The 23,400-nt window shown below is 37.8% G+C and overlaps 1 protein-coding gene across 1 annotated transcript in view; it reads left to right on the top strand.

The window, feature by feature from the left end:
• Window positions 1-23,400, top strand: part of LOC101947805 (macrophage mannose receptor 1) — an 83,517-nt gene that overhangs the window by 43,906 nt on the left and 16,211 nt on the right. The window contains exons 14-25 of the mRNA XM_005308129.4: window positions 1,027-1,114; window positions 2,459-2,603; window positions 4,635-4,676; window positions 4,769-4,932; window positions 6,092-6,159; window positions 8,077-8,177; window positions 12,088-12,230; window positions 14,767-14,881; window positions 18,098-18,267; window positions 20,906-21,008; window positions 21,841-22,070; window positions 23,021-23,186. Of these exons, the coding sequence (XP_005308186.2) occupies window positions 1,027-1,114; window positions 2,459-2,603; window positions 4,635-4,676; window positions 4,769-4,932; window positions 6,092-6,159; window positions 8,077-8,177; window positions 12,088-12,230; window positions 14,767-14,881; window positions 18,098-18,267; window positions 20,906-21,008; window positions 21,841-22,070; window positions 23,021-23,186 (1,535 nt within the window). The remainder of the gene's footprint in view (window positions 1-1,026; window positions 1,115-2,458; window positions 2,604-4,634; window positions 4,677-4,768; window positions 4,933-6,091; window positions 6,160-8,076; window positions 8,178-12,087; window positions 12,231-14,766; window positions 14,882-18,097; window positions 18,268-20,905; window positions 21,009-21,840; window positions 22,071-23,020; window positions 23,187-23,400) is intronic.

Raw genomic sequence — 23,400 nt, 5'->3', positions numbered from 1 at the left:
TGACTGTCAAAGGTCCTGAATGGATGGGTTGGTCAATAAGGTTAAAGTACTTCATTGATTCGGCCCCTCCCCAACTTGGAGGGGAAAAGGCCAGTGCAACAAAAAAACAACCAGTCAAAACACCCCAACAGGGAAGTTGTCAACATTAACAGTTTGACTGGATAGCTCAGTGGTTTGAGCATAGGCCTGCTAAACCCAGGGTTGTGAGTTCAATCCTTGAGGGGGCCACTTAGGGATGTGGGGCAAAATCAGTACTTGGTCCTGCTAGTGAAGGCAGGAACTGGACCTGATGACCTTTCGGGGTCCCATCCGCTCTATGAGATAGGTATATCTCCATATATTATTATTATTAAATCTCAGACAATGAGGCCAATTTTTAAAAGGTATTTAGCTGCCTAAAGATGCAGGTACGCACCTAATAAGATTTTCAACAGCACCTAAGCAGGTTAGATACCTAACTTTTATTGAAAGTCTAACTCATTTAGAAACTTTTGAAAATCCCACTAGGCGCCTATGTGCATCATTAAATGCCTAAATACCTTTGTTAATTTTCCCAAATACCTACTAGCCAGCCCCGCCCCCCTTTGTTCTTGACTTTTTGTTCTCCTCTTTATACCATTTGTACAATTTCTTGCTGCAGCGCAGTCACAGTAAAATCATACCTGAAGTTAAACCAGTGAGACTTTGTCATGTAGATAAGTCCTCACACTCATTGTTTCAATCAGAATTTTCCACTGGGCCAGTATATGGTAACTCAGCATTTGGGACCTCTCCTACACAGAAATGTGACTCGGTATTTCAGTGCCATCTACCAGTCCACAGATGATCCTAGCATTTGTAAATAGTTAATTTTAAATTATCGGATGACAGATTCTCAATATTCAGGTATGTTTCCAACTGATTTTAGGAGTATTTTCACAGAAAGTTTATGAAACTTCTTGGTGTGATTTAGATTTTTGAAACTTATTTCATATAAAAATGTTTCTCTTGTTTTTCTTTAATCTGTCTGTATATCTTGTGTTTTAGGAAAAATGGATACTATCATCAGAAATTCTGGATAGGTTTATATTATTTGAATCCTGATGATGGATTTGCTTGGAGTGATGGGTCTCCAGTGAGTGATTTAGTTTTTCCTCAATTGTTTATTTTTCTTTCTGACTCTGTAATCCTCATGCTTTTTTTTTTTTAAATAATTTTATTCCTGATCATATTCCTGAACCCCTGTTAAGCTGCCATGTGCAAGGCTGATGAATAGCTATCCTGTAGCCAGATTTTGTATACAACACACTATTTTTTGTATTGTAAAATATGTTTAAAATAAAAAATGAAGAATAAAAGTGACTAATATCATAAGGGTAGTCTACGTACACAGAGGTATAGTCAATAAAGAAAAATTGCTCTGACTTGCCTAAAGGAAGGAGATTTTTTTTAATGTCTGTTTTTTGTCTATCCATTTTTGGTGATAAAGGCTTGGTGTGAAATTGGTGTAGTTGTAAAATATAATAATGGTAGTTTAAAATACTGTCTGTAACACCTAGAGCCATGGATTGCTGCCCCTTTACCCTTCTGTTTTGTAAAAATTCAAATGAATAAAACGTAACAGAAAATAGCTTAGGTCTTGTAAATTTACCTTTTCCAGAGCTAATTTAGAACCTGATCCTGCAGAGCTCTGCACTCGATAGATCATACTACTTGTTTGCCAGTGTAACTCTGTTGAAGCCAAGGTGTAAAACTGAAGCAACTGTAGTGAATTTGGCTTTATGTGTGTATTTTCCAGTAGAACTGGTTTAAAAAAAAAAAAAGAAATTCAACAGAACATTTTTCATTTTGAAAATGTGATTTTGTTGAAATTTAAATATTTTGTGGGTTATATTTTGATTTCAATGTAATTTTAGCTGGAAAAAATGTTGAAACGAATCCGAAGAAGAGCTCTGAGTAAGCTCTAAAGCTTCTCTCTCTCATCAACAGAAGTTGGGTCAATATAAGATATAACCTCACCCACCTTGTCTCTCTAAAAAGAATCATTTAGATTTCTTTGTTTTGTTTCAATTTTGTTTCAGTTCATTTTGTTTTTATTTATACTGCATTAAATATTCATGTTATATTTTATTTAATATATTATCATATTTCAACATCATAAAAACAAAACATTTTACCTTATCAAAACAAAATATTTTGATGTTCTCAAAATGCTTTGATGTTTCTGAATAATTTTTTATTTGAATTTCCATTCTGCAAGAAATTTAGAAATTTTAACTTTTGATCCCAATTCAGAATGTGAACACATTTTGAAATGTTCAGAATTTTCCACAGAATAGAAATTCCATTTTTCTGACCAGCTTTATTTTCCAGCTTGACACTGGAAATCCAACTTGGGTCTTTCTGGTTTTCCTGCTGCAGAGCAGTTACTATCTCTTTCTATGAAGAAAATAGTAATACAATTATATTTCCACTTTAGATGATATATACAAACTGGGCCTATGGAGAACCCAATAATTATCAAGGAATGGAACTTTGTGTAGAACTCAGTGGAGATTCCAGCATGTTATGGAATGACAGGCACTGTGACTATGTATATGACTGGATTTGTGAAATAAAGAAAGGTATAATTATTTCCACCTTTAAATAAGAACAATAAACAAAACATAAATGATATTTTTGTCTAATTTAAAAAAATAGTTTTGCCTTCAGAATGTCACATACAAGAAGTGAAATAAGAACAGTGTGAGGGAATTAATTCATCTGTCTTCATTAAATTTAGAGATATAGAATATCTAAAGGGTGTCCTGGTATTATGTCCATGAGTCTGCCTTATTCTTTTTCATGCCCTAAGAAAGGGAGTGTGATTCTTGAATTTCATTCATTTTATTCTAACAGGCACAGATAGCTTTAAGATTGAATTTCAAATTGAATTCAAATTTTCCGTTTTCTTTTGTTCATGCTTTTCTCCAACAAATTCCTTTTGAATTAATATTTTCTGAGGTTTGATTTAAGTTTATTGGAAAGTTTTTTTTTTCCTCCGATCAATTCAATCTTTTTTTTTTTTTTTGAGTTTTTAAAATGTGAAAAATTGGTTCTCCTTTGCATGTTCTAATTAGACTTTTTTTGGCCAGGTTACTGAAGCTAGATATTGTAAATTGTGGTTATTTTCCACATCTCTATTTTGAGATCCGAGATTCTTCAAGCCAAACTGAAGAAAATCAATTCCATAGTTTTAAAGCCACTGTGCATATGCAGTAGAATTTTTCTATTTCAGCTACTGAACCAATTCCTTCAAACATGGTTTGATTTTTAGGTCTCAGAAATCTTCAAAACAAATGAAGTTTGAAAAAAAAAACAGATCAGTAGCTTTAAAGTTATGGTAGCAGGTAAACATATCCAGAATTAGGATAACCTTAACAAATGTGTCCTGAATGTGTTGAACTCAAAGTTTGGATGGCTGGCATGAGGACACCTTTATTAAGGAATTCTGTTTTCTTGTGGCATCACGCCCCAAAAGCTCCAAATCAAGGAAACTTAAAATTAGCTATTTATGCTGCTTCTAGAACTTGAAGTATTTCAGTGACTGCTCCAGCAATTGCCTCATCACAGTCTTTTATTTAGGGAGAGCATAGAGTGAAGGTCACATTTCAGATAAATGAGAGCAAAAAGTTAGACCAGAAAGATCCACTTATGATTGGTAAAGAAATTTCTGGGAAATTCAATAGGAAATTTCACTAAAAGGTTAACATTTTGAGATTCTATTTACTCAGCAATGAAAATGACTGAAAAAGGATGACATAGACAGAGAGACATCAAGTGTAGTGGAAAGTCATTTTCTGTAGTGCCAGCTACCAGGAAAATCCATGATATGACTTAACAAAGCTCAGAGAGTACCTGTGGCCTGCCTTTTATGCTACTGAGAAATTATCAGGAAAGTGTTAAACTCCACTGCAATATATTGTGATAGTTCTTTTTTCAGCTGGTACTATGCATGAACTGAAAAATTTCACAAAAAAATTCAAAATTGTTTTCATTTTACAGGATTTGAAATGGACCTGTTGTAAAGCATATTTTCACAACATTTTTCAAATGAAAATTTTATCAAAAACCTTATCTAAATGGTTAACATCTTTCATTTTCTGAAAATCCAGTTTCAGTAAATGAAAAATGTCATCATGGTTTTTTATAACATTTTCTGAATAGAAAAATGTTTTTAAAGTTATCAATTTTTTTTTAACAAAAATTGTTTGAGAGAAAAGGCCATTTTTCAATGACAAAAATTTATCTGAAAAATATTAAACCTAGTAACAGCTGTTAATGGATTGTTCCTAGTCTGCCTCTTATCTTCCACTGCACATACTAGTTTGTATACAAAATCAATACAAAAAGGAGGCATAGAAGCTTTCGCAGAGCAGGACAAGCATCTGCTGTGCCCCATGCATCTCAAAACAGTTCAAATTCAATTCTGACACACATTTAAAGGTAACTTACAGTGAATTGTGTATATATAAAGAATGACTGGAATCTAGTGCTTTCGGGCAGAAATGTTTTCTTTAAACTTTACTATATAAACTTGAGTACGGGCGGGGGATGGGGAGGTTGTGCTACATGGCTATGAGGTGTATTACATGTGGTCTTATTTTATTTTACAGGAGCAAAAGTAAATCCTGAACCAACGGAGCCTCCTAGTCCCAGTGAGTTTTTTTAGTAATGTATTTTAATAATTATAATGAGAATAATATGTATGAGAGGGGCAATAAATATAGCCTCATTATTTTCCTTACAGAATATAAAATCACAGATGATGGATGGATTATACAAGAAGACAAGCAGTATTATTTCAGCACAGAAAGTGTTCCCATGGAAAAAGGCCGGGAGTTTTGCAAGAAGAATTTTGGAGATCTTGTTGTCATTGAGGGTGACAGTGAAAGAAAGATGCTATGGAGATATGTGAGCAAACCAGGTCTTGCTTCAGCAATTAGTAATCTAGTACAGTGAACATGGTCACAGAATATTTCACCTTAGAGCCTGATTCACTACTATGTTGTTCCAATTTTATGCCCGTGAAATCAATGTAGTTACATTGTCATAAAACTGCAATAATGCAGTGGTGAATTAGGCCTTTAGTTGGCAAAGTAGTCAAGACAGGGACTGTGTTAGCAATTGCCGGTTGATCTTAAACTTTAATTTGAATCAATTTATGGCTATAAATCAGATTTTTAACAAGATCCAAATTGCTTTGCAAAATAACAGTTGCCAGAGTTAGCCACTGCTTCACTTGTCAGTCTCAAAAGAACTGAATAAAGTGGAAGTTTTCACCGATAAGATGGGCAGGAAATTATTGTGCTGCTAGGTCGCTTGACAACTTCAAAATACCCTGGAGATCTGGAGACCTTAAATGCAATACTCCAGATAAAATCAAAGGCTCATGGTCTTATTGATTTCAGCTTGTGTGTGTGTGAGTGTGTGAGAGAGAGCGAGAGAGAGAGAGAGAAGAATAAAAGTGGAATTGCCAACCATCAGGTTTGTCCCCTATCTCTCAGCATTGTATGACTGGCAAAATCTTGAGAGGGAAGTGAGAATTTGGGGCATAGATTGAGACCCAGGGAAGAGCTTGTTTACCTTGAGTGATTAGGAAATTTGGGGTAAATTCTCCTGTAGCCTATGAGCTGATCTCCATTTTATAAAATAGACGTGCTTATAAGGCAGACTTTCATTAAATAACAATTTTGCTCAACTGACTAAAGAGTAATAATGAATGGAGGTGAAGGATTTAATCCAAATCATAGGAGAGAGAATGTCCGTCACTAGAAATTTCTTTAGGTATTAAATCCAACAACTTTGAAAAGAAACTGAAATAAGTACTCATGTGATGGCCACCCTCTTGGCCAACATATTGGGGATTGAACTGGGTATCTCCAGAGCTAAAAGCATGAGCTGCTACGACTTAAGCTAAAAAATTAAATTAAAAATTGCTGCGGGATGAAACAACTTATATCCTCTGTGATTCAGGGCAGAGGGGGACCTGTAACTCACTCTCCAGGCAGTTACACTAAAATATTTTTGATATATAAAGAGGAAGTGTTTAAGATTTATCTTTTTATTTTAGATCATGAAAAATGGCAAAGATGATGCATATTTCATTGGTTTAGAACTGAGTTTGGATAAACAGGTTAGGTAAGTAAACAAGCAACATCAACGCTAGTCAGATGTACTGTAGTGTAACAGGTCTTGTATTGGACAAAGCTGTGATTACAGAGAACTTTAGGGTGAAATTGTGGCCCCGTCAAAGTCACTGAGACTGTTTTGCCATTGACTTCAGTGAGACTACGATGTCCCCCTTAGTGTTTCCATTACTGAGAGTTGTAAAAATTTATTCTGGATTAAATATTGGCATAAAGATCTCAGTTCACAAGCATATTTAATTCAAAATTTTTAGAAAAATCCCACATTTCTTATTTATTATAGCATTTCTATATGATCGATCACTATAATGGCTACTTTACATTTTCTATAGTGGGGTGGGGGTGGGGAATTGAATTGAATTGTGCACTCGGTTACGCCATTGGTCTGAATCTTACAAAGTAAAACCCCACTGAGGAATTTAAAAGAATGTTTATCTATTGATAAAGGACCAAATTCTGCCCTCATAGAAGACCAATTTCCATTGAAGTCAATAGTGTTTTTCCATTGACTCCAGAGGGAGTTGGCTCAGGCTCTTAAACCCTTACAAATCCATTAATTCCTTAAGAATATTAGAACGTTAATATTTTTTTTAAAACAACAACAACAATGAGGAGTTCTTGTGGCACCTTAGAGACTAACTCATTTATTTGTGATAAATTTGTTAGTCTCTTAGGTGCCACAAGGACTCCTCATTGTTTTTGCTGATACAGACTAACACGGCTACCCCTTTGAAACCGTTTTTTTAAAGTTCAGTAGTTCTGATGGATTTTGAAAAGTTGTACTTTGCCATTTGTTTTAAGATTAGTAGTGCATCCCAAAAGATTTTAATTGGAGAGATAGCCATGAGTTTTGAAGTTCTACCAGGTATAAATCTTTTTTTTTTTTTTTTTAAATTTGACTACCGATAGAACTGGATCAATCCAATTTCAGTTTAGACATATCTCCTTTTTTTTAAAAAAAATAGCTTTTACTCAGAAGGAATAGAAAAAGTGATGTTAGAGATAAAGCCTGGATTGGGGGAAATGGGAATATTTGGATTCTGCTGTGCCATGCTGATCCCTAGCTTCCATAGTGGCCCTTTGGCTACATTCAGAATTGTCTTGGGTCCCAGGATTGGGAGGTACAAAGGTGTATTAAAATACTGCGCAAATCGGGGGCAAACTCAGCTGTAACACAAGGCCTGTGCCTTTGTAGAAACAGTAGGTTTGTTTCTCACTCATTACTTTTCAACAAAGTTCATAGTTATATATAAGTACTTACTACCATATCTTCCTTCCTTGGAGGGGTCACCATGTATAATATTCCTTTTTGGCCAGCAGTTACCACACTGTGGTGCCTGAAATATTGCAGTCTTTTCCTGTATTTAAAATAGGAAATAATTAACATATCTCAGGTTTCATATGATGGTAACTGTTGACTTTTTCATAGAAATCACAATATGCACCTTATCACATCTTCATAGTCTGGTTTTTTCTGTATTATTCATTATATAAATTGAAATCAATCAATTGTTTACAGAAAAATAAAAAACAAAAGAAAATCGACAAGGAGCTAGAATATGAACCATATTCGCCAACACACTTGGACTGCTTTGCATCACCAGACCTGTGCCAAAGCAGCTGGAGTGTATTGGTAAATATAGCCAGATATTTAAAAAGAAAGTTAGTATATCTAGAGATACAGAATAAACACAGGGATAATCAAAGTAAAAATATATATAACATATTTTCTCTTCTCAGTTAAGTCTTTAGCAATCTCACAACTTTTAATGTTAATGGAAGTTGGACAAGTAAAGCACTCTAAACTAAATGGTTGATAGACTTCTTAAACATTTTGCAAAATGATTTTTGTAACATGGAAGCAAATAAATTTATGCATAAATAGGTTCTGTTTTGTCTGATTTTTAAGCTGGATGGATGGAACCCCTGTGAATTTCTTAGCATGGGCAGCACATGAACCCAACTTTGCAAACAACGATGAAAACTGTGTAGTCATGTATAAAAACTTAGGTGAGTAATATGACATTTCTGGATTTAATTTTTGTTTTTTTGAGTAGGTCATTAATTTTTGCTTCTGTGGTTTATTTCTTTTTCTTTTTAGAGGTATTACAAAAAATTAAGTCTCTTCATATGTTTGTATTGTATCCAGCACAATGGGACCTAACAGCGGCCACTGGGCATGGTTGCTATATAAATATTAATATAAATATTATTATAAATAATATTATTATTAACTGAGCTAATGTGCTACTAAGAAGTTAATATGGATGGCATAAATAACAAATTCTTCAAACCTTTCCATTGCCTTTCATCTCAGAAACACAAGAATGTCCATGCTGGGTCAGACCAGTGGTCTGTCTTCTGATAGTGACCTGTGCAGGTGCTTCAGAAGGAATGAACAGAAAAGAGCAATTATCAAATGATCCATCCCATGTCATTGCAGTCCCAGCAATTGGCGGTTTAGGGACACCCGGAGCATGAGACTGCATCTCTCACCATCTTGGCTAAAAGCGATTGATGGACCTATCCTCCATGAACTTACATAATTCTTTTTGAACCCAGTTATATAGTTTTGGCTTTTATAACATCCTTTGGCTGATTGTGCATTGTGTTTTTTTAAACCTGCTGCCTGTTATTCTCAGTGGTTGACCCCTGGTTCGTGTTATGTAAAGGGGTAAATAACGCTTCCATATTCATTGTGTTCACACCATTCATGATTTTATAGACCTCTATCATATCCCTCCTTCATCATCTCTTTTCTAAGATGAACAGTCCCAGTCTTTTTAATCTCTCCTCATATAGAAACTGTTTCATATCCCTAAACATTTTTGTAGCTCTTCTCTGTACCTTTTCTAATGCTAATATATCTTTTTGAGATGGGGTGACCAGAATTGCACACATGGGCATATTCCTGGATTTATATGGTGGCATTATGGTATTTTCTGTTTTATCGTCTGTCTAGCTATCCATCCCTTTCCTAATGCTTCCTAACATTGTTAGCTTTTTTGACTGCCACTGCACATTGAGTAGATGTTTTCCTAATAATTGTTGTTGCCCTTTTCTGAACCTTTTCCAATTTCAATATATCTTTTTTGAGATGGGGCAACACATCTGCACGCAGTATTCAAGATATGGGCATAGCATCGATTTATATAGAGTCAAATATTATATTTTCTGTCTTATTATCTATCCCTTTCTTAATGAGTCCCAACATTCTGTTCACTTTTTTGACTGCCGCTGCACACTGAGTGGATGTTTTCAGTGAACAATGACTCCAAGATCTCTTTCTTGAGTAGTAAAAGCTAATTTAGACCCCACCATCTTGTATGTGTAGTTGGGATTATTGGGGGAGTCCACTATTTACCTGTTCCCATTGTGAAAACTGACAATTTATTCCTACCTTTTGTTTCCTAACTTTTTACCAGTTATTGATCCATAGAGAACCTTCCCTCTTATCGAAAGACCGCTTACTTTGCTTAGGAGTCTTAAGTGTGGGACTTGTCAAAGGCTTTCTGAAAGTCCAGTTATGCTATATGAAGTGGATCACCCTGGTCCACATGCTTACTGACACCTTAAGAGAATTATAATATATTGGTGAGGCATGATTTCCCTTTACAAAAGCCATGTTCACTCTTTTCTAACATATCTTGTTCATCTGTGTGTCTGATAGTTCTTTACTACAATTTCAACCAATTTGCCTGGTACTCATTCAAGAGTTCTGATAGGTATATAACCATCTGATCCTGGTGACTTCTTATTTATCAATGCATTCCAATATTTCCTCAATTGACACCTCAATCTGGGACAGTTCCTCCGATTTGCCACCTAAAAAGAATGTTTGGGAATCTGCCTCACATCCTGAAGACCAATGTAAAGAATTCTCTGTAATGGCCTTGACTTAAGTGTTCCTTTAGCGCCTCAATCATCTATTGTTCCCACTATTGGCAGGATTCCTGCGTCTGATCAATTTAAAAACAAATTGCTGTTAGTTATTGTGTCTTTTGCTAGTTGCTCTTCAGATTTTTTTTGACCTGCCTAATTATACATTTACATTTGACTTGACAGAGTTTATGCTCCTTTCTATTTTCCTTTGTAGGATTTGACTTCCAATTTTTAAAGAAGCCTTTTTGCCTCTCACTACCTCTCTTACTCTGCTGTTTAGCTGTGGTGGGATTTTTGTTGTTGTTCTCTTACTGTTTTATTTTTTTATTTTATTTGGGATGTACATTTAATTAGCCCCTCTGTGTTTTTAAATAGTTTCCATGCAACTTGCAGGCATTTCATCCTTGACTGTTTCTATTAATTTCCATTTAGCAAGTGTCCTCATTTTTGTATAGTTTGCGTTTTTCAAGTTAAATGCATCTATGGTGGGTTTCTTTGGTATTTTCTCCCCTACAAGGATGTTAAATTTAATTACATTATGGTCGCTATTACCAAGTGGTCCAGCTATATTCACCTCTTAGACAAGACCCTGTGCTCCACTTAGGACTAAATCAAAAATTGCCTTTTCTCTTGTGGGTTCCAGGATTAGTTGCTCCAAGAAGCAATCATTAAAGGTGTTTAGAAATTTTACCTCTGCATCCCTTCCTGAGGTGACATAAACCCAGTCAGTATGGGGATAGTTGAAATCCCCCATTATTATTGGGTTTTCCGGGTTTTTATCGCCTCTTTAATCTTCCTGAGCATTTCACAATCACCATCACCATATTGGTCAGCAGTATATTCCTACTGCTATACAGTTACCATTTAAGCATGGAATTTCTATCAATAGAGATTCTATAGTACAGTTTGATTCATTTAAGATTTTCACTATATTTGACCTTATGCTTTCTTTCACATGTACTGCCACTGTCCCCCACAGAGACCTCCTCCATCGTCATTGCTCTATATTTTGTACCCTGCTATTACCATGTCCTCTTAATTATCCTCATTCCACCAAGTTACTGTGATGCATATTATATCAATGGCCTTATTTAATATCAGGCACTCAAGTTCACTCATCTTATTGTTTAGACGTCTAACATTTGTATACAAGCACTTATAATATTTGTCAGTATTTAGTTGTCTGACTTCATATGATGTAATTGAATGGGACTCTCTTTCATCTCACTGTTTCTTTTCAGTTCCTAAGTATTTTATCAACTTCTGTCCTAGCCTGTTTATTGAGATAAAGTGTATTCCCTTTAATAAATCCTCTCAATGTCGGTGTCTATCCAAACTATGTGCTCCTCGGCACCTGTTGGCTTTCCCCCAGCCCATACTATAAAAAGAGACAAACTTTTTAATTTTGCATGCCAACCATCTGGTTCCGTTTTGGCTTAGGTGGAGCTCATCCTTCATAGGCTCCTCCTTTCCCAAAAGCTTCCTCAGTCTTGTATAATCACTTACACATGGGCAAAATGGGTGTTAAATGCCACCAGATCGCAATGGTGGCAGTGTACACTAATTTGGCACAGGTGTAAAATACTACACAAATTTTGAGGCACTGATTCTTGCTGTTAATATCCTTCAAATAACAGCACTGTAATTAATGTAACTATATTGCAATTATTTTTCATGCAACAGACATGGGGTGGGATATATGCAGTGTAGCTGTAGCCATTTCGGTCTCAGGATATTAGAGAGACAAGGTGGGTGAGGTAATATCTTTTATCAGACCAACTTCCATACTTTGAATGGTCCCTTAGAATATGTGCTAGCCACTTCCGTTAAACAATCAGAACCATCTTGCAGTTAGCTGTAACTCTGAGAGTACCTTTCCAGACCTTAAGAAGAGTCCCATGTGGCTCAAAAGCTTGTCTCTCTCACCCACAGAAGTTGGTCCAATAAAAGATATTAGCTCACCCACCTTGTGTCTCATGGGATGGGTATTCATGACAAATGTGAGTCTCACCCAGTTATGTATTTATCTCATATTCAGGATTATGGAATGACATAAACTGTGGTTATCCAAATCCTTTTATATGTGAAAGGCACAACAGTTCCATTAATGCGACACTTTCTCCTACAACACCTTCACCCCCAGGAGGATGTCCGGAAACTTGGCTTTTGTTTCAAAATAAGGTACAGTAACATATCCACAATATGTTGTATTTTAGACAGAGGAATTATGCATTTTTATATTTATTATTATGATACAATATTGGAGGAAGAGGGCCAGATTTTCACAAAGAGAGGCCTTAGGTCTGCATGCATTATTTTTGCATGCAAAGGGGATTATGGCATGCTTGGCGTGTTCATTTGTGATGAAATTGCATGCAAGCGACTTTCTTTACAAAATATGCACCATTTCATGAAAAACGGGGTCTGATTTTTTTCAGTTATTGGTTGGTTGAGCTATTCTGGTAACTTATAAAACTATATTTAAATCCTTTAGGAAATAAATCATGGGATATAGGCAGTGTAAGTTGCTTTAAGTCTTACGTACATTTCACACAGGAATGATCCTGGTAGATCTTAATGTGTATATTTAATTGAATTTCTACTTTTTTCTGATGGATGCCTTTTTTGGAAATTTATTAGATAACTGAAAGTGAGTTGCAGCATCACCCCTGAGCAGACCATATGAAGAAGCCCTCTCAGAGTGCATTAGAGAAACTGTTCTGAACAGTAGATCATTTTGTTCAACAAATAACTTCTCTTCAGAATCCCTGTCCCATTCCTCCAGGGGCTTAATTCATTCTGCAAGAGACTGTGAATGCAGATATTGTGTATGACTTTTAATTCACTGGATTTTTTGTTTGTTTTTGTTTGTTCTTTTGCTAAGGTGGCAATATATTACCTCTCCACACTGATCCAGAGCGGCTTTACACATGTTATTCTAACCCAGTTTTCTGTGTCAATGTTAGGACATTCAGCAGAGAGAGAACTGGAATTTCAGGACCAGATTCTGATCTCAATTGCAGAGGTGTAAATCCAGTCTCAGTGGTGTTTCTTTGGATTTACACTGGTGTATCTGAAATCAGAATCTGGCCCTTAGTGTTCAGAATCGTGAATGAATGCCACCAGCATCAGGAACTTGTGAAAGCAAAGTCTTTAGTCGTGTTGCCACAGCAGTATCTGCCTAACGACTGCAAAGTCAAATTGCTCTAATAAAGATTTCATAAGCCCGATAGGAAGAATTTTCTATTCTGGTCCTAAAAGCACTACTGCATTCAAACCCATGTGGCAAGTGTCAATATACTTCCTATCCATTAAGTAAACTACCTGATAATTACTATCTCTAATTAGATGAATATATGAAGTTGGGAGCTTTCTCTGATGAGACCCAGAATCATACTTTTAATTCACACAAGTAGTCTTCACAACTTCCATAACATTAATTTCCAAAGTGAATTCAAGACAGATTTCTTCCTTCTGTCAAGTATTGAAGTTGAATCTGTAGGAATACTGACAGTGCAGAGCAGAGAAGTCACATGTCCAGTATTGAAATCTGTTAGGCAGCCTTGCGGGCATCAGTATCTAAATTCACCAAATTCTACAAGTTGGTCATCTAATCTTTAGCCAGTACCACTTTTTGGCACAAATCGTCTCCATATCTCATTGCCCAGGGGAAGATAGAGGATATTTATACTACCTTATTTTGGATGTTCATATTTCAAGGATGATCCTGCTTCCCATGCTGGAAGCATACTGGTGTGAGAATCCCATTGTAACAGATCTGTGGAACTTAGTATGATGAAGAATAGGAAAACTTATGTATGTATACTTGAAAATGTCCATCCTGCAAATAATAAGATTCACAGATCCAGTCCACCCTGGAGTCAGAGTTGGAAACTCACAAACAAAATTTCAGGTTTGCTTCTTTAGGGAAAATTACTTCCGTGTTCCACAATAGGAGAAACTGTGCTTTTTCTTACAAGTATAATTAACACAATCAGTAACATATGAAGGCAAAATGGAATTATCCTGACCCTGGAAGTTGTATCAGTTGGATGGAACTTCAAGAAACAGACTATTCCTCTGCTGCCATGACTGACAGGTCTAGCTCTGTCTCCAAGTTCCAAGAAGGCTGAAGTACACATTGTAACAGATCTGTTGATGTTATTACTTGAAAACAGACTGTTTCAGGTCAACACAGATACATTTTTCTGTTCCACAATGTACTACCAGCACTTTTTGTGCAAATTTCAGCCTCATAGACTACCAGACATTTCTTTTAAAATGTATTTATTTGCATTTTATCAAAAAAATCACTGCTTTGCTTTTTGATTCAACCTATGCTTTGTACGGCTAAAGACACATACAAGCTGGTTTCAATCATTCTGTAGTTCACCAAATATAGGCAGCTGGCCTATAAAAGCAGCCAGCTTCTGCTTGTTGTTTTAAGCTGATTTCAAATCAAATCTGGTAAACATATTTTCTTTAAGAGCCCACTTTTTTAGCATCTATAGTTTTACTTTTCACTTTATAATCAACTGCATCACCTCGAAAACCTCATTCTAAATGGGGCTTTCTCACAAACTTTTTGAAGAACACAGTTTAACATTCCATCTTCCTACTTGAACATGACAGTCATGTTAATTCGAAAAAGATGGTTTCCTATCTGCGGGGAGTATTGCAGCAAGTCAAATATTTACATGATTTATTCTTATTTCAGTGTTACAAAATGTTTGGCTCAAATGAAGATGAGCAACTGTCGTGGCATGCTGCACGAACAGCTTGTATGAATTTAGAAGGAAATCTAGCTACCATCCCAAATGAACAAGTGCAAGGTACTGTACCAGATATCATTCAATTAATGTAAAGAATTATAAATGCAAGTTTAAAGTGTAAATCTTCAGCAGCAGTAATATATTGTACTATTATTTGTCTGTCACTGATTACATATAGAATTAAGAAAAAATTTAGTTACATGAGACAAATGTATATTTGAAAGCATATACTGTAGATATGAGTGCCGCTATATACTTTTTAGTAGTAACAAGAAGCTGATAGGACCAAGGTACCATTCTATCTGATTGGGAGACTGATTTGATTACTGTGTTTTGAGATTTGTTATACTCAATTATTGTTATTTATCTGTCAACTTTTAAAGATTGTCACCTGTAAATTTAATCTGTTGAGAATTTTCCTCCAACCCTCCACCCCCTAACTCTTTTGCTTCATAATGACTGTACTTCATAATGACTGTTGCCAGCTTCCCAATCCATTGTGCCAGAAAAGTAACATTGGGACAATGTGAAGCTTCTAACAGCAAAGCATCTTTACAGCTGAAGTGACCTAAAACTGATATGAACTCTCCTGCTGATGATGAGATCAGGGCTTGTGGACATGTCCATTTCAAACTGCTTCAACTCCTAGTGTTGCCTCACTGGAAATAAGTTATTATGCACTTCTTTTGGGGGAGCTACAGGGTGGGACAGCACATGCAGAAGACAAAAAGAAAGTGAAGCAGGAAAATGTGACAGTCATAGAAAGGGAAACAGTTGTAAATGGATTAAAAACTCATAAGAAAATGTAAGAAATGCCCATGCCAGAGGCACTAGAATTCAGGCGGTGCCTCCCTCCCTCCCCTGCCATGTGGCCCTGGGGCAAAATTGCAGAGAGCAGCCAGCCAGAAATCAGAAGCAGCTAAAGCAGGGACCTCTGGACATTCCAGTCAAAACTGCAGAATGTTCTGTGACTTTCTCTGCCCTGTGCTGATTGGCTAATTGCTCCAACCATCCCTCTCCCTCCTCACACTTCACTCCATACTTGCCCTGTCCCCCTCACCCTCTTCCCTTCCCTTTCCTTTCTATTTAGCTGATCCCCTCCTAAGTAGCCCCCCCAAATAACAACTCCTCCCCTCTTCCTGTATCATCGGTTGCCTCTTGTCTTCTACTTAGATTTTTTTAAACTTTTTTGGGAGAGGGATTGTCTTTTTGTTCTGTGTCTGTACGGTGCCTAGCATGGAAGGGTCCTGGTCCATGATGGCCCTGGTCCGAAGCACTACAATAATAAAAATAATAAAGAACAACAACAAAAATAGGAAAAATGACTATGAAAAACAGCTGCTCCACCAACGCAATAGATATGAAGTTAAAAGAGCACAAATAGACAAACAGAGCCATAGTGAGAGAAGTAAATGGGGATATATTCTGACATATTCACAGTTACATTACTGTAAAATCAGAGTAATTCCATTACCTTCATGCTAATATATGATTTTCCATGATGGAGAAATCAGACTCCCAGTGCGGAAAAAAATAGGGATCAAATATGACTGTTTGATCAAAATGTGGTTGAATTCCCTCCAAAGGAAATGTCCCTGTTGTGACCACATTGTACGGATTCCTGAAAGGTTGCTTATGCACAAGGGTTGAATTCTAGGTAAGAAACATACAAATAATAGAACTGGTGGGACAAACCAATATTATTACTGGCAACAGAAGTGTGCAAGGAAGGGTTGATTTCCCGTTGCGCTTCCCAGTAGGACAACAGCACTAACGTTTGTCACACAAATCTACAGGTTTTATTCCTGGCAGGATAAGGCACAGGTGATGTTCGTATTAAGAAAATTTTGGAGGATATCCAGCTGGGAGAACAGAGAAACAAAAATGGCTATTAATTCAATGAGAATAGTAAGCTCCTGGCTGAAATTCTAGAAGCTGGTTAAGGTTAGCTTTGTGATAATCACCTGTTACTGACCAGACAAAAGAACAGAGCTGAGGCTTGTGTATGCTACAACTTTAAGTCTGTGACAAGTTAGTGAGATGGTTGGCCCTAAATTTGGTTTATGTCTGCACAAAATATGATTGATGCTGTGTTTGTAACTTTGGCAGCCAGCCATGTTTCAGCCTTGCCAGGGGAGGATGTTGGCCCATGTGTGTCTTCCAGTAACCAGAACACTATTACTTTGTTGAGTGGATGACAGGCCATTTATCTGTGTAACCAGTTTGGTTGGTCCCCTTCCTTTCCAGCTCTCTGTGCAGTTGCACAACCCAAAATACCTTGCTGCTCATGATGCTGTTTGTGCATATCCCCTCTGCATTCTACAACTTGCTGAGGCAGTTTGGGATACCTGCCTAGATTTTTCCAGAACGCAGAAATACAAATGTGGGTAGACAACGTGGCAGGTGCAGATGCACGAGCATGGTTGGCACATAGTTGTGTTTTCCACAAAAGAGCATTTACATTTAACTCATCTATATTGTAATCAGCTTAGGTGGAAGTATCAAGAACTGGTATAAAAACATGAATGAACTTGTAATGTGGGTGGGTCCCAGTGGTTCCCCAAGAAAACAAGGGGCAGGGGAGTGAGGGCAGTCAGGCAGTGTATGTTTCAAACACAAGATTCTTGTTGACCCTAAAGCAATTTTTTTTATTATTTCCAGAGATGTGATTTCCAGCTTCAATGCCAGCCCAAGCATCCCCAAATAAACCTTAGGAACAAAGATTGATGCACATATATCACACCTGTTCTTCATAAACTCTGCTGGCTTCCCATTTGCCTCAAAGCAGAGTTCAAAGTCCTAATCATAGGCTATAAAGCACTTGATGGAATAAGACCTAGGAACCTCAGAGGGGCAGCTTTACTAATCTGCTGTTGAGACTATTACTGTACTTGGAGAGTCAGACATATATCTGTGATATCTTGAACAAATACAAAAATTGTATGTCTGATTCCTTGCTCACCAAACTAACGACTTACCCTCCCAAAGTGCCTTTCCAATTTTGTCCAAAATAAAAATCTTCCCATCTTGTTCTTTTTAGTTGTTTTTCTGTTTCTTTTAAGTTAATGTTGAAATAATATCCATTTCTTTCACTTTCTCCACAAGACATTCATCTAAGTTTGCAAACTATCTGATTAGAAGGTTTATAAGATTCAATACTACAAGAATTTTTTGGACCATGCCTGGCCCAGTTCTGGCCACATCAGCAACTTCTCTGATGACAAAAAGCTGTGTTCTACTACTTTTCATGTAAAATGTTTTTCTTCTTTCTTTCAGCCTTTCTCACCTTCCATTTAAAGGATTCTGTGGTTGATATTTGGATTGGATTAAATGATATAAACCATGAACTCAAGTACCTTTGGACAGATGGAAGTGGAGTCTACTTTACAAATTGGGGCAAAGGTTACCCATCTGGACAAGTGGCATTATATTCATATGATAGCCAGGTGAACATCAATTACAAATTGTTGTTAGATAACTGTACCATAGTTACTGCTCAGTTTATTTCTGACTTAGTGAAGACATTTGCTGAGGCTAGAGCTGTGATACTGCAGGATTCAGGGCTTTCACAAGTGCAAAATGTGTTTAAATCTTTGATCAATTATATTTAGCAGAAGCCTTGCTCTTTGTTTATGGTGCTTGTCATACGTTTTTACACTGATTATTGGCTCAGCTTAAAAAAACCATTATTACAGCTGTACAGTAGGAATTCAAATAACTGAGCAGCTAGTGAAGTATGAGCAATATATTACAGGACACCCAGTAAGAGCTGCACAAGTAGGGTGTGTTGTGAAGGATTTCCAGCAGGATTAAGCTGCTGAGCTATCTTAATAAAGGGCCTGGACTGCTATGTCGCAAGGATGAGTCACCCCTGGTTGAACCAAGTTTCAGGAAAGAAGAGCAGTTTTAACTTGTGCACGTTTCCATGGCACCCCTGCCTTGTGGTGTTTGCTGTGGGGATAAAAACTGAATTAGTGCATCGCTTTTATCATTCTGACAGTGGTCTTCCCTAGCTGGCATTCTCCCTTTTGGGGCTTTGGGCTCCTACTGGAGTACAGGTTGCAGGGCCACTTACACAACAACATCTTCTCTCTCTCCTCCAGATGGGTTGAGATGCTGCTGCTGTGGGGGAGAGGCATGTGTTACCCTAGCTTCTGTAAATAACCATTTGACTTTTCAGAAAAAATCACTTCCTATATTTTCTCAGCATTCTAAAAAAAGACATATTCCATCCATCAAGTTCATCTCTCTGCTAATGCAAGATTATTTTGTACTGTGTGGTGGAGTTACAATAAGTAACTCCTTGGTAAGGAGTTGATCCTGCCACGGACTGCAGTAGGGGCAGGATCAGGCTTTGAAGTTGTAATACAATTTCAATATAACCTTGATTTTGATACCCTATGCCCCTCTCCAACTTCCTGAAAATAGCACCTTGATATCAAAATTTCTCACGTGTTATCCTGAACAGATGGAGAAGTGTTGGAGAAACTCTGAAGTTTATCAGACAAGGCATTTTTAAAATATGTCACTATAGAGGAAAAAATATTTTTTCTTTTCTGAAAAGTGTAGTGTTTTTATAAAGTCTCATCCTAAGAGTGGCAAGGTCTGTAAGGTTTCATTGAGAAATTGAGAAGTTCATATGCGAAACCATATGGTGGGGGAGTCTCAGAAGATTCCGTTTGCCGGGGGTAAGCATCGGAATGTGAACATTTCTCTGACACAGCTACAGAGTGCAGAAAATGCCATGCTCAACTTTTTAAAAATGTTTGCAGATGTAAAACATAGGCTCACAGAAGCTCTGTGGATTTGGAAGTCAGGGAAATGGAAATGCCATCTCAAGTCAGGTATCTCACTCTCATCAGTGGACATTCTTGAAAATTAGGGCCTAAGTTAGGGTTGCCAACTTTTGAATTGCACAAAACTGAACACCCCTGCCCCGCCCCAAGGCTCTGCCCCCCACTCACTCCATCACCCCCCCTTGTCACTCACTCTCCCCCACCTTCATTCACTTTCACCAGGCTGGGGCAGGGGGTTGGGGTACGGGAGGGGGCGAGGGCTCCGACTAGGGGTGTGGGCTCCAGTAAATGAGGGGTGCAGGACAGGGCTCTGGGCTGGGGCAGGGGGTTGGGGATGGGAGGGAGTGCAGGAAGCAGGGTCTGGGAGTGACTTAGGGTGTGGTAAGAGGCTCAGGGCTGAGGCAGGGGGTTCAGGGTGCGGGCTCCGGGCAGTGCTTATCTCAGGCGGCTCCTGGGAAGCAGCAGCATATCTTTCCGGCTCCTAGGCAGAGGGGCCAAGGGGCACTGCATGCTGCCTATGCCCACAGGCGCTGCCCCCGCAGCTCCCATAAGCCATGGTTCCTGGCCATTGGGAGCTGTGGAGCTGGCACTCAGGGTGGGGGCAGTGCATGGAGCCCCTGTGGCCGCCCCTGCGCCTAGGAACCGGACATGCCGGCCACTTCTGGGAGCTGTGCGGAGCCAGGGCAGGCAGGCAGCCTGCCTTAGCCCTGCTGCACCGCCAACTGGACATTTAGCAGCCCAGTCAGCAGTGCTGGCAACCCTTACTTAAGTGTTTCTAGTTTTGCAGTCAATATTTTGCACAGCTGCAACTATGAATTTGAAAGAGGGAGAAAAAAATTCAGAGAAGTGCATTGCTCCTTGCCTGTCCAGGATTTCTTTGGAACAGACAGCAGTATCCGTGTAGAGGGATCAAGCCACTTTTTCCTTCCATGACCAACTTCACCCAAGACCTCCCTCTGAACTTTCCCGTGGGATGCCCTCCATATTATACAACATGGGGATGGGAAGAGAATAGAATTTCTGTACTTCCCCCTTCTCTCAGCCCCCCACAATTGTTTCACAAGATTGATTAGGGAAAAATCACAGGCAAGTTAAGAAATAAGGGCAGTACACAGAGAACAAAAGCACATAGAAGTCACCAGCATAATGCCACCGTTACTGAATCTTAAAATGGCGCAGGAATGAAATTTAATTATATTCATGTCTACAGATATAAAAGGGGGAGGAGGTTTTCTCACTTGCTTCTGATTTATTTATTAACTGATTTGTGTATCCTTTTTTCCCCTAGGCTGACTGCGTCTTTATGAGAAATAGTCCTGTTAAGGAGGCAGGGAAATGGGTTGATGAAAGCTGTGGCAACAACAAAGGCTATGTATGCCAAATTAATAAAGGTGCATTTTTCAGAAATCTCATGCAAGATTTTTTGATTTGCTTGAGGATTAAATGCTGGATTTCCATTTGCATTATGTCACCACTATCCTTCACTTCAGTGGCTATGGGTAGAAAAAGTACTGTTTAAAAATATGACCATCAAAATCTTGGTCTACACACTAACTCAGCTTTTAAAGGCTTTTCTACATAGAGAAGTTCAACTCTGAGCTGTTCAAAAAGCTAATTTAGTTAAACCAGTGCAGACCCCTGTATATGATCACTGCCTATATCCACCCATACATTTACCAACACAAGATAAACCAATATAAGCCAGATGTAAATTGATTTACAAGTGTTCACATACAAGGTTGCACCACTTTAGCTAAATCAGTTTAAAATCACATCTTAAACCAAAAACTTGCGGAACTTTGTACGTAGACCAAACCTAGCCCAATGTAAATTAAACCGATGCAACTTCTGTGTGGACAAGCTCTTAATCCCTGGATGTATTCAGGGTCATAGTTCCTTAGCCTTTTGTTACTTGACTTTAGCTCTGCTCAACTAGCACAGTTGAGAGAGCATAATTTGGATTCTATGCTAGCCATTGTGCCATCATCAACACTGTTAGATACTGTCAATGACAATGTAAACTCTGCCCTCATTTGACACCTGTGAATCCTCACTTTCTTTAGTAGGTTTACAGAGCTTTAACCAAGACCAGAAGTCAGGAGTTAGAGGGGTCTTTTTTTATCCATGCCTTGCAATCACATGCAGAGCCAGCCACAATGTTGCCCTAACCACTTTTAAAAAACTGAAACGACTTTACATTCCTTTTTCTTCTTCTTCCTATAGACTCCAAGTTCTACCATTCATCAACAGCAGTCCCAGCCAACTTTATCCGTTATGGGAACAGTAGTTATATGTTCATTCATTCCAAAATGAAATGGGAAGATGCAAGGCGAAAATGCATACATGAGTCCTCTGACCTTGCCAGCATCTTCGATCCCTACAGCCACTCATTTCTGTGGCTACGAATGTTAAAGTATGGGGAGCCTGTATGGATTGGTCTGAACAGCAATCTGGTAAGAACATCTTTCTACTTTTTGTGATAATACAGCTCTCACAGTCCTTATCTTAATTCATTTTTGATCTCCTTAGATTACATATTGCCCTAACTACTTGTACATAGTGTCATTGTTCAAAGGCAGGGAATGTGCTTAAACTTTGAATCATTAATAATTAATCAGTATTAATCAGATTAAATCACACATACTCTGGTCTTATTCTTTCTGGCATTATGCTCTGTTTTTCCAGGCAAGTTTTTACTTCAGGTCATCTCACTATGGCTTTCTTCATATGGACCTACTGTCATGATTCCCCATGGGAAAATATCCTAACTTCTTTAGGTGTGCGATGAAAATTATTTATTTTTATCCAAAAGTATTTCTCTAAATAACACCTGAATTTATTTTAAACTAACGTTATTAATCTCAGGACATCTGTGCTGCTGAGAAGCTGAATAACTGGTGGGCTATCCAATTTAATTTATTTATATTGTGTTCCTCATTCTGGTATCTGGGCACTTTACAAAGATTAAAATGAACAACTATTGCAAACAGTTGGCACAGTCTCTACTTCTGCTTTCTGCACCCATTGATCAGACAAATTAAGGAAACACCAGAGTGAACAATGTCATGTACGACTTCTTCAAAACAAAACTTGGACACGAGCTAACTGGAGGATGGAGTGATGGTGGATTAATTTGCGAACTTCATATGCCACAGCATGAATCAAAAATTTGAGCCGTCTACTTTTGTTCTATACTTTTGAATGACAACCTCTGACAAACGACGATGGACAGACTGTAAATATCTATCTACTGGCAAGGGACTGAGTCTTGGTATTTTTCTGTTTCATATCATGCCAGAGATGACAGAGGTTAGGACAGTGAAAGAATTCCTCTCACAAAACTGACAGTGAAGCAATTATTGATGTCTGATTCATTGTTTCTATTAATTTATTTTGTTTTTAGACTGATGGACATTATGAATGGATTGATAACTGGAAGGTGAAGTATACTAAGTGGGCCAAAGGTGAGCCGAAACAGAAAATAGGCTGTGTTTATCTGGACCTTGAAGGATCCTGGAAGACGGCATCCTGTGATGAAAACTACTACTCTATCTGTAAATGGTCAGATGGTAAGCAATTGAATGTAACAATGGTAATAACAATGATTATTTATTTATATTGCATTGTGCTAGGGACTGTACAAATATATAGTAAATGACTGTACACTTTGATATTCAGTAACTAACAAGTAACTGCAGAAAGACAAGTGAGTGGAAGGGACTGAGTTTGGAACTGAGTTAGGGGAAAGATGGTGAGTGGGCACCAGGCCAGCGGGAATGGAAG

The sequence above is a fragment of the Chrysemys picta genome, chromosome 2 (genome assembly GCF_011386835.1).
Source record: "Chrysemys picta bellii isolate R12L10 chromosome 2, ASM1138683v2, whole genome shotgun sequence".
Taxonomy (NCBI): domain Eukaryota; kingdom Metazoa; phylum Chordata; order Testudines; family Emydidae; genus Chrysemys; species Chrysemys picta.
This window is presented reverse-complemented; position numbering and strand designations above follow the sequence as displayed.